The 12,656-nt window shown below is 38.7% G+C and overlaps 1 protein-coding gene across 1 annotated transcript; it reads right to left on the bottom strand.

Annotated features, from left to right (window-relative positions):
- Positions 1-10,174: 10,174 nt before the first annotated feature.
- On the bottom strand, positions 10,175-11,158 carry LOC109146685. Its single transcript, XM_019294335.1, has one exon. The coding sequence runs from the start codon at positions 11,156-11,158 to the stop codon at positions 10,175-10,177; it is 984 nt and encodes a 327-aa protein (XP_019149880.1).
- Between the last annotated feature and the right edge of the window lie 1,498 nt (positions 11,159-12,656).

Here is a 12,656-nt window from a genome sequence, read left to right as displayed (position 1 = left end):
AAGAGCCCCAGAAATAATAATAATAATAATAATAATAATAATAATAATAATAATAATAATAATAATAATAATAATAATAATAATAATAATAATAATAATAATAATAATAATAATAATAATAATAATAATAATAATAATAATAATAATAATAATAATAATAATAATAATAATAATAATAATAATAATAATAATAATAATAATAATAATAATAATAATAATAATAATAATAATAATAATAATAATAATAATAATAATAATAATAATAATAATAATAATAATAATAATAATAATAATAATAATAATAATAATAATAATAATAATAATAATAATAATAATAATAATAATAATAATAATAATAATAATAATAATAATAATAATAATAATAATAATAATAATAATAGTAACCATCATAGAGTAACTCTTTTTTACGGGGAGGAACTCACACACCAAATAACAAGAGTACAAAATCATTTTCCTTCTTAATTATTTGTGTGAAGTTCTAATTAATTTTTTTGTTTTTCATTTTTGTCTCACGATTATTGGGTCATTTTTACATTTCGTCCATAATTATTAAATTTTTTATATTTAATTTCATAACTTTGAATACATTACCACATTTTCCAATGTAATTTACAATTATTGATGACTACATCTTTTCAATCGTTATACCCTACACCACGGCGCACATAGCACTGTGCACCGCGCGCCTCCCAAAACAACGTCGTTTTGGGAGGCGCGGTAGGAAGTTGCTGGAATTATGTGTATTTGTTCACACAGTTATGTATATTTGTTCATACAGTTATGTGTATTGGTTCATACAGTTATGTACATTTTTTATACAATTATGTACGTTCTTTTTATACAATAATGTACATCCGAATCAGAAAATTTGTGTGTATTATGTTAATAGTTGATGTGTATTATGTTAAAAGTTTATGTTTATTATGTATTATGTTAGATTATGTATATTATCTTTTAAAAAGAGTATGTATATTTTGTTATATAATTATGTACATTCATGTATACAATTATGTGTATTTTAGTATAACATTATGTACATTCTTGAACAGCGGATTTTTTTTTTTAAGAAAAAACTACTACCATTCACTGGGGCGGGAAATTTCAAAAAAAAAAAAATTAAATTAAAACGACGTCGTTTTGCATCTGGGCGCATAGTGCAACGCGCGCCGTGATGTAGGATATAAATTGCCATATCTTTTAGTTGAAAAAGTCATAAAAGTTACAAGTTTGTCTTTCAAGATAAATTACTCTTCACAATTGGACTCATGTTCAATAACATATGGATACAAATTTTATCACCGACGATTTGAAATTAGCTCAGATGATCAAACACGGCAGGTTTTAAAAGTCGTTAGACTAATAATATCAATATATTGCCTCAAACCAATTATATATATATATATATATATATATATATATATATATATATATATATATATATATATATATATATATATATATATATATATAGAGAGAGAGAGAGAGAGAGAATTAAGTTTCAGTGCGGGTGCATGTTTCCCGTGTAGTTGTGCGGTGAGTAATGTGCGTGAGTTTGTACTTAAAGTGCGTGAGGCTAGCTTGTGCTTAAGGTGCGTGAGTTTTGTACTTAAGGTGCGTTGGTGTGTACTTAATGTGAGTAGTTGTTGAAACTTAAGTTGCATGAGTTTTGTGATGCTTAAGGTGCGTGAGTTTTGTACTTAAGGTGTGTGAGTCTTATGTTTAAGGTGCGTGAGTTTGTGCTTAATGTAAGTAGTTGTTGAAACTTAAGATGCGTGTGTTTTGTGCTCAAAGTGCGTGAGTTTTGTGTTTAAGGTGCGTGGGTTTGTGTTCTGAAGGTATTTTAGGGTCTGTTTGGAAACCCGGAAAATGATTTTTGGAAATCATTTTCCGAGTTTTTGGTGTTTGGGAAGGCTGAAAATGAAATAGTCAAAGGAAAATGCTAGCTAGTCAATCGAAAATGAGGGCTAAAATCCGAAAAATGACTTCCCCTTTTTTTGGCGAAAGTCATTTTCCATCTTCCAATCAACATACACTCAAGCCTTCTTCTCTCACTTCACCTTTTCCATCTTCCGCTCAAGCCTTCGCTGCTTCTTCTCCGACATCACCTCCTCCTTCAACATTCAACAGAGAACTACCAACACTTCTCCTCCAACAATCCACAACCACAAAAGCGTCACCAACACCAGAAAAGTTACAAGGTATATTATTTTCCCTTGTTGATTTTTTTTTTCTCCAAAGGTATGGCTTCTTCACTGGTTTCCCCAGCCAGAAACCAAACTGGTTTCCGGCTGGGGAAACCAGTGAGTCTGGTTTTCCGCATCGGAAACCAGATCTGGTTTCCGATGCGGAAAACCAGTGCATTCACTGATTTCCAATCGGAAACCAGTGCAGTCACTGGTTTTCCGCATCGGAAACCGCATCTGGTTTCCGATGCAGAAAACCATACTCATTGGTTTCTGCGGAAACCAGTGAACTGGTTTCGCATCGGAAACCAGTGCTGGTTTCCGATGCAAAACCAGATGCAATTTTTTGATTATGTATGCTAAATCAGTGAACTTGTTGTTGCTATTTTTTTTACTGATTATATAATAAAATGCTTTATTTAATTTGTGGTTATATGTTAGTTTTAATTGTTGTTATTTGTTGTTATATTATTTTGATTGTATAGATGGATAGAAATCATGTGCGTGCAACTGTTATGGGTGCTGCAAGTGCTATACTAGCTATGGGACTCCTTCTATTGCAACAACTTAGGAATAGAAACCAAATAGAACATGACATCCTCAATAGAGATGATGAGCGAGAGAGTTACATAAATAGTATCTTGTGTGAGGGTGTAACAAATGCATTAGCGTTATTAGAATGCGACCTATTTCCTTCTATAAATTGTGTGACATTTTTGCTACTAAAAACTTATTATGCACAACTAGAGCCGTAAGTATTAAGGAACAAGTGTTAATATTTTTACATATAATAGGTCACAATGTATGCTTTCGAGTAATTGGGTCAATGTATTATAGGTCAATTGAGACAGTTCATCGTTACTTTAGAAGTGTTTTGAGAGCCATTTTATTTTTGTATACGAACCTCATAGTATTACCGGATTGTGAAGTAACTCCTCATGAAATCATTAGCAATCCGAGATGGCAAGAACAAATGTGGAATGACTTTATTATTAGGAATTAGTTTCTAGTTTCTTATTGTTATGTATTTGAGTATGCTTTGTTAATGAATATTATTAGTTGTTGAACATTTCTTATTGTTGTGTACTTGATTATACTTTTTTATTGGATATTATTAGTTGTATTTGAGTATGCTTTGTTGTTATTGGTTGTTATTGTTTTTATGTTATTATAGCAACATGAATAAGGGAAAGGGAATTGCCACTTCTAAACAATTTCGGTGGACAAAGCCAATGGAGGGCGTATTTTTAAAGATATTAGCTGAAGAGGCCGGCTAGGAATCCCAACAATCCAACTAATAGTTTTAAAGCCTTTTCATTCAATCGTGTTGCAACAGCCATATCCGAACAATTTAATGTTGCATGTGAACTCAAACATGTTGAGAATCACTTGAAAACAGTGAAGAACACTTGGATGATGATTTTGAAGCTGAAGAACATGAGTGGTCTTGGATGGGATGATAACTTAAAAATGGTCACATGTGATGAAGCCTCGTATATGGAGCTTATCACGGTAATATTTTAGTATCATAATTTGACTATTGCATAAATAATGTTTTTTTAATTAGAAAAGATCTCATGTTTTTTTTTATTTATAGGCAACTCCCAAGTATGAAACATTGTTGAACAGGAAGATTGATTTCTATGATGAGATGTCCATTGTCGTTGGCAGAGGTTACATGTTTGATTTCTACCAATTTTCATCCACGACTATTGTTTTAGTGCCAATTTTCATCCAAGACTATTCTTTTAGTACCAAAATTCATCACGCCAGTCACCCATTCGTTTAAGACATGCCAAAATATGAAATTATTAAGGGTATCTTCGTCTTTTTCAAATTAAGATCCTAATTTGAATATAAATAAAGAGATTTAAGCTCTAAGATCGATCTCATTCGCAATTCTCCTCCTCAAATTAAGGTAGGATGAGGAAGAGAACTGCGAATTGAGATCGATCTTAGGGCTTAAATCCCTTTAGTCATGCTCAAATTGAGATCTTAAGTTGAAAAGGACGAAAATACCCTTAAAATTTTTAGATTTCGGCATGTCTTAAACGAAGGGGTTACCAACGTGATGAGTTTTGGCGCTAAAAAAATAGTCGTGGATGAAAATTGGTACTAAAACAATAATCGTGGATGAATTGAAAATTGGTAGGAATTAAACATGTGGACTAAAATTATTATTTTGCTAATTCTCGTGGGATTAAAATTGGTATTTGCTCCTAATTGAAATTATATGTAAAATCACAAAAAGTCATTTTATATATTGTACTAATTTATTGTACACATATATTATTTTCAATTTTAACCTTATTACTTTTTCTCTCTCCCTCTATGTTATTAATGTTGTTAAATATAATATACATTGTATTTATTTTCTTGTGCATTTATAAATTCATTTTTATTTTACATTTCTTCTTTGTTTATGGTGTATTAATTATTTGGGATAAGGGTCAAATAGACCCTCAAATTATATACCAAAGTTTAATTAGCCTCTCGAACTAAAAAAAAAAAAAAAAAACCTTTAATTAAACCCTTAAACTTGTTAAAATAGTGCAATTAACCTATTTGACCTAGCCCAACATCTTGTGCTCAGATGACATGTAGTGACTCTCCCATATGGGAGGTCATGAGATCGAGCCCTACTGGAGGCGATGTTAGAAAGCATAGATGAACAGATACTACAATCTAATAGAGTCAGTAGCACATAAGATGCTAAGTCAATTAATATTTTAAGATTATTTTTTTAAAAAGTAAATTAATTATATTATAAAAAAATTTAAAAATTTTAAAAAAAAATTTAAAAAGAAAAAGGACAACGCCATAGCAGGCTGGAAGGCTGGCAACTTGCCCAGTCTGCCGCCATGGACTAGAAGCTTCTCCGTCCAAATTTGGACGACTTCACAAATGGAGAAGCCATGGCTTCTCTTCTCGATCCGTACATGGAGAAGCCAGCGAGCTTCTCCGTCCAGATCTGGACGAAGAAGCTTGCTAGCTTCTCCATGAACGGAGAAGAGAAACCAATGAGCTTCTCTGTTCAAATGTAACGGCGGCGTCAAACGGACGAATCCGGAGGCTAATCCGTCGCGGGCAACCACGAACGGACGAATCCGGCGACTTTTCTTTTAAGTTTTTTTTTTTTTTTTAATATTTAAATGAAATGCCATCTAAATGCCAAGTAAGCAAATTAACTTGTTACTTTTTGATAACTTGTTAAAAAGTGTAATTGCACACTTTTTTAATTCAACGGACTAATTGCACTTTGATATATAGTTTGAGGGTCTATTTAACCCTTATCCTTAATTATTTCTGTTATCTTTTTCTCTTTATAATTTAATTACTGTGTCTTCTCATTAAACATTTATTTAATTACGTAATATGTGAAATTTGACCAATAATACTATAAATAGTAATGTTTCAGCAACACACAATTTATTTCTGTATCAATAGTTTTTACATAATACATAATCACTATAATTTTAATAACAAAAATCATTTTTCTCAGTTTTAGAATTGAGTTGCACACTTACACGATTGGAAATCTCACAATTTCAGAATGGCCAGTACCCTAGAGTTTCTTATTAAAAATAAAATTTCTAATCACTTTGTTTTACCACATTAGGAATTTGAAAAAAAAAAAAGATAATGTAAAGATATATGAAATGTAAATTTAAAAAGAGTAATGCTAGAGGCCTCTAATATTTTTCCCTTCAATCAATCTTTTATAACGTAATAATCCTAATGTAATTATTTAACACCAATTTGACTGAATAACAAACATGGGACTAAATTAAGCAAAAACGTAAAAGTATGGGACTACATTAGGTCCCCAAAGTCATTTATGAAAAAATTGAGAAAAATCACTATAGTCGTGGACCATTTTGGGTATTAACTCAATATTTTAAGTTTGATTCTCAGTGGAGGTTTTTTTTTTTTTTTTTGAAACAAACCTGAAGTATATTAAATCAAAGAGGAAATACAAATTGGTGGGTGAGTAATCCACACCCCAAGGACAGAAGAAGAACCAGCAGCTTGCGCAAGCACATGTGCCACATGATTCGCTGGCCTTTTGACATGACGAATGAGTACATTCCCGATGTCACGTGCAATGACACGGCATTGCTCGATTAACCGGCCCGTATATGATCGGTCCGGACTATTAGAATTAAAACAATTACAGAAATTAAGACAATCTGATTCTAAAATAAAGCGTGAAGCCTGTTGCGTCTTCATCCATGATAAAGCTTCTCTCGCCGCCATCACCTCCGCGCAGTACGGGTCTCGGATACAATGCAACTCGCCGCTGCATGCTGCCACAAATTCCCCTCGATGATCCCGAAGTACCGCCCCGAAGAAAGTACCGTGGTCGGCCACAGCCACATCAACATTGCACTTTAAAACTCCTTCCGGTGGAGAAGTCCAGCGGATAGGCTCAGTCTGGTGACGAGATGTAGGATCTGCTGGTAGAAGATCCTGCCAAGTCACAACGAGGCCGTCAACGTGTCGGCTTAACTCATCTATATTCCATCCTTTGTTATTCCACACCACGTTGTTCCGAGTTTTCCATATGACCCAGATCCTCGCTGCCATAACCAGAAGAGACGGTCCAGGAAGGGTACGCATGTTGTGTTCCATGAATCCTGCAAAAGTTCGCCCTTGTAAAATATCATTCGTGCCCCATAATAGACGAGAAACCATACAAGTACCAAACAGATGCTCAACTGTCTCGCTGTCGGATGCACATAAGGGACATCCTCCGCCAATCCACACGCCCTTCGTTCGTAATGCCTCCTGTACAGGTAGGAAACCCCTTAGGCAACGCCACAAAAGATTTTTAACTTTCGGCGGGATAGGGAGATGCCATAACTTTCCCCAATCCGTGAACTCCGAAGGTAGGGAGTGCCTAATGTGGTTTGAGAGTTGCATGTGATAGCCCTGTTTGACGGAATAAATACCTTTAATATCATGGATCCACCTCCAGTCATCTGCGTATTGCGGTGATAAAGGTGTTTTGAGAATGCGATCCACATCCTGAGCCAGAAAAATGTCTCGCAACAACTCTAGGTCCCAAGTGCCCTCGTTCGTGGTCAGATTGCACACTTTGGCCTCGCACAATTCAGGCACGCATGGCGTGAGTAAGCCTCCCTTTGTTGCGTCGGCCACCCAAGAATGGCCCCAGATGAGGGTGCTAGTGCCGTCTCCCACTCGGCGTGCAACGCCGTCCCGCAAAATGGTCTGCCCCGCAAGGATACTCCGCCACAAATAACTCGGGTTTGAGCCAAGTTCTGCCTCCAGAAAGCCGACTTTAGGAAAATATTTCGCCTTAAGGATCTTGGTCACCAACGAATCGGGTTTGGATAATATGCGCCAACCCTGTTTCGCTAGGAGGGCCACGTTAAATTCGTGAAGGCGCCGAAAGCCTAACCCGCCATCATGTTTCGACTCTGCTAGCCGAGACCAGGAAGCCCAATGGATGCCTCGTCCAGTGTTACCCCCGCTTGTCCACCAAAACCGGTTCATGATCTTCTCAATTGAGTCACAGGTAGCTCTCGGTAAAAGAAACACAGACATGGCAAAAATTGGCATTGACTGTGCAACGCTTTTTAAAAGTGTCTCTTTACCTGCTCTGGACAAAAGCTTCTTCTGCCACGACACCACTCGATCTCTTACTCGTTGTTCAATGTATTTAAAAACCAAAGATTTGTTACGGCCTAGAAAAGATGGCAGACCGAGGTAACGCCCGAAATCAGTAACATGTTGAACCCCAAAAATAGACGCTAGATGTGCTTGTGTGTTTGACGTGGTGTTGGCGCTAAACAGAATGCTGGACTTATCAAAATTGACTGCTTGACCCGACACACGGCTATATAGCTCAAGGCAATCCCGGACAGTGTGTGCCTCCCTCTCAACTGCTTTGAAATAAAGAATACTATCGTCGGCAAAGAAGAGGTGTGAGACCGGTGGAGCTGCTCGCGCTACACGAATACCATGAATATTACCCCGGGCCTCCTCTTGTTGCAGCAACAAAGACAAGCCTTCCGCGCAGACAATGAACATATACGGGGACAATGGGTCCCCCTGCCTAATGCCCCGCGTTGGTATAACTGAGCCCACTGTATCTCCATTGACTACGATATTGTACTGTACGGAGTCCACACACATTAGCACAAGGTCAACCCACCCTCGGGCGAACCCCAACGCTAATAACATACCCCTTAGAAAACCCCATTCCATCCTGTCGTAGGCCTTGGCCATATCCAGCTTCAGCGCCGCCCAACCGACATTCCCTGTACGCTTACCTCTGAGAAAGTGTCCCAGCTCCCCGGCTACTAATATGTTGTTCGTTATCAATCTGTCTGGGATAAACGCGCTTTGAGATGGCGAGATCACCACCTCTAGAATCTCTTTTAACCTGTTTGCCACGACTTTTACTATTACCTTATATGCCACATTGCAAAGCGCAATCGGACGTAAGTCTGACACCCGCTCTGGATTATTCTTCTTCGGTATTAAGACCACGTTGGATTCGTTCAAACCTGCTGGCAGCCGGCAATTATGGATACAGTCCCTGACAAACCTGCACAGATCCCCTCCAACAATGGACCAAAAATGTTGGTAAAACGACGGTGACATACCGTCTGGGCCCGGGGCCTTATCCGGTGCTATGGAATACAAAGCCGCCTTGATCTCCTCATCCATAACAGGCCTCATCAAATGCTCATTCATGGAGTCAGTTACCCGACTCGGAATCCTGTCCATGATGGTGTCATTACAGGGTGACGCCGTGAAGATGTCCCTATAATAGCGCAAAATTTCCGCATGCATGCCTTCTCCTTCGACGAAGTCTCCAGCAATGTCCCGAATGCGCACAAGGGTGTTCCGTTTGCGACAGCTGGACGCCACTTTGTGGAAGTACTTAGTGTTGTGGTCACCCTCATGAAGCCAAAGCTGTTTAGATCTTTGTCTCCAGTACAGTTCTTCTTGCGCCAGAAGTCTGCGGAGTTCGTCTTCAACACTCCAGTACACAGCTACATCTCTGTCAAGCCGGCTTCCCCTTAAATTCTCTAGCCGAGCCTTCAAACTTTGAATTCTCTTCCCAAATTTGCGAAAATGCTCTCCACCCCAACGCCACAAGTCTTTGCCACAACGTTCTAGCCGTTGTTGAAAAGCAAGGGCACATGAGAAACCCCACGAGTGTTCCACCACCTTCCCGCATTCCCCGTCCAGAAGCCAAGCGGCTTCAAATCTGAATTTTTTGATCCTCCTGCGTTCCGGCCTATCCTCCAGAGACAATAAAATGGCACTATGGTCCGAGTTCAAAGTTAAAATATTCCGTACCCCGGCTTCTGGATATATATCGCACCAAGTTGATGATGCAACCGCCCGATCGAGACGTTCCTCAACCCAATGCTCCGTACCCCGTCCCTTAACCCAAGTGAATTCATAGCCTGACATGCCCAGATCCGACAAGTCACAGTCCTGCAGCGCTTCATTGAAACCCCTCACCAATCTGTCCGGGTGTGGATGAACACCTCTCTTCTCCGCGTGACTAGCCAGGTCGTTAAAGTCTCCGATCACAAGCCATGGTAAATTTGATCGGGTACTCAACTCCCTTAAAAGATCCCAAGATTGGGGACTCTTCGATTGATCCGGATGTCCGTAGAAGCCAGTCAGTCGCCATACAGGTGCCCCTGGCATTGAAACCTCCACATCAATATGATTATCGGAGTAACTTAATAAGGTTGCCATATCCTTGTCCCGCCACAACATTGCCAATCCGCCTCCCATTCCTGTTCTATCAACACATAGTAAACCATCAAATCCCAGTCGTACTCTAACGCGTTCCAAGTGCTCAAGACATGATTTAGTTTCTATCAAGAACACTAATTTGGGTTGTTTAATGGACACGAAGTCCACTAGTTCCCGAACTGTCTTGGGGCCACCCAATCCCCGACAGTTCCAGCTCAAAACATTCATTGTGTAGGGCGAGTCTGAGCTGTCAGACCCGCCGGAGATGAGTTTTTTGGGTTCTCAAACATAACCACGTCCTGCTCAACGCTACTCCCTTCCCTGCGTCTCTTCAGCTCGCCCTGTATACCACTGGCTTCTTCGATCTCTGTCACATCTCGTGGCTTCTCCCCTACGATGGATTCCTGCATGACTGTCGGAGTTTGTGGGAGATCGGCTAAGAGCCATTTCGCCCCAATTGGACGAGCCTGACGTCGAGCCCCCGCCCGCATCCATGCCCCGTATGGGTATTCTTCAGGAGTGACGCCTTCCTCATACACTTTCCTACAGAATTTCTCTGAGTGCCCGAGCACCCCACAACAAAAGCAAAAAGTGCCTAACCTTTCATATTTGAAATTGATCCACTGGACCGTGCCATCCTTCCGGTGCATCTTCATACGTCGCTTCAGAGGAGTCTGTACCTCCAGACGCACACGAATACGAAAGAAACTGTGCCAAGATCCCCCAAAATTGTGAGGATCCGCCGCCAGAAAAGTGCCCACATAATCGCCAATGCGAGCAATGAAATCAGATGATGCGTAAATGGTGGGGAGATCGTGGATCTGGACCCAAATCGAGATACCGGTGAGAAGCACCTCATCAGGCCTGATGCCCGTCGGAACCGTGGCACATACGAGCGTTTGATTTTCGAACGACCAGGGGCCGTCATCTATCACGCGTTGAAGATCCTTCAGGTGCGGAAATTGGAATACGATCAGGTTGTCATCCATCGGGAGAACACGCATGCCCATCACTGGGCGCCATACTGAGGCCAGTACCTGCTGCATGTGGTCGAATTTGATCGGTCGATCCGTCAGGAATCGCCCAACCAGATCGTGATGAGAGTTTGTCGTTTGGATCGTATGAATGTCCGGTGCCTCGAGACCCCCGACATCCTCTTCCGACAATGATAAAACGGCACATCCAGAGGCGATCGCGTTGATGTCCATCACGGATCGTTGATGATCGGATAAACGCTCTTGTTTGATGTCTACGTAAAGGTGGTGGAGGGAGACCGGCGATATGCATGAGTATAAATACATCCACGTAACGTGGAAGAGTAATAATCGACGTAGTGGGGAGATAACAGCCATAGTGGGGAGGTGAAACCCTAGAAAACTAGGGAGATACTCTCTAAGCACTACCTAGAGAGAGAACCACGTATATGATTGTATAATACTGACTCAAATTTTCATATTAGTTACACAGAAATGGTCTGGGCTCAGTGGAGGTTGATTTACCTCTTTATAATCTTTTGTCGCCTAAATTTATTATAAAATAAATTTGAGTTAATTTCAATGGAAGTCCTTTGTCTTTGGAGTCAAGTAGAGTTAAAGACAACATATCAAAGACAACGGTTAAATAAAACCGTTGTCTTTAAAAAAAAAAAAAAAACGCACATAGACAACGATTTCTAAAAACCGTTGTTGTTGAAGTGTTGTCTTTTGTCAAATTGCACAAAGACAACACACTTATAACAACGGTTAAGTAAAAACTGTTGTCTTTGACAAAAGTGTTGCATCAAAGACAACGGTTTTGGACCAAACTGTTGTCGTTTATACAAAAGACAACACTTTTGTTAAAAACTGTTGTCTTTCTAGTGTTGTCTATGTGCATTTTTCTTGTAGTGATTGTGCCATAGGACGGTTTGCAAAGTCTTTTGCAGATGTTAATTTAGATGGTCCTCATGATGAGATATTGCCTGATAACAATAATGAAACCCTTCCTGATAACATTGATGAAGAAAGTAAGGGAAAAACATCTGCATCAACTGCGTCATCTCAAAGATCCGGTCGGAAGCGAAAGCCACTTGACTTGAAGGTGGATGAAATTGCTGAACAGCTCGGTAGCATTGCCACGACAATTAAATCTTTGAATACCGGTATTGATGAAAATCAATTGTTTGCGGATGTGATGAGCATAGGTGATGGCTTTCATGAGAATGACCTATGTAAGATATTTGAATACTTGATGACAAATGAGGTTCAGGCGCGAATTTTCAATGCGAAGAATGCAAGTTTGAAGAGGAAATGGATTGAGAAATTTATTTCTTCTACGGATTAAATTATGTATGTCTTTTTTGTTGGTTAACATGCATGTTAAGACTTGGATTGTAATCTTTAAGACTTTTTTTATGTATGTTTTGTAGTTGGTCTTTTTTTATGTATGTTTTGTAGTTGGTTGGTTATGTTGGATCTTAGTACTTGTTATATTGGATCCTAACACTTTGTGGACTTTAATTTTCAAGACTTGATTATTTATACATTTATGTTGTTTCTAACATGTAATTGTGATTTCAAATAGTTTCTTATTGACAATAGTTTTATTACTAGAAAGATAGAGAGCAATGACATTAGAATTAAATACAATCAAATTTTATGTTGCATATAATTTGTAATAAAAATTGTTATATTCTACAAACAAAAATAAAAGTATATTATTCGGTAT

The sequence above is a fragment of the Ipomoea nil genome, unplaced genomic scaffold, assembly GCF_001879475.1.
Source record: "Ipomoea nil cultivar Tokyo-kokei standard unplaced genomic scaffold, Asagao_1.1 scaffold1936, whole genome shotgun sequence".
In the NCBI taxonomy this organism is placed as follows: Eukaryota; Viridiplantae; Streptophyta; class Magnoliopsida; order Solanales; family Convolvulaceae; genus Ipomoea; species Ipomoea nil.
This window is presented reverse-complemented; position numbering and strand designations above follow the sequence as displayed.

What these genes read in the sequence shown, in the direction of transcription:
- LOC109146685 (XM_019294335.1), bottom strand. Translation starts at nt 11,158, where the DNA reads ATGGACATCAACGCGATCGCCTCTGGATGTGCCGTTTTATCATTGTCG.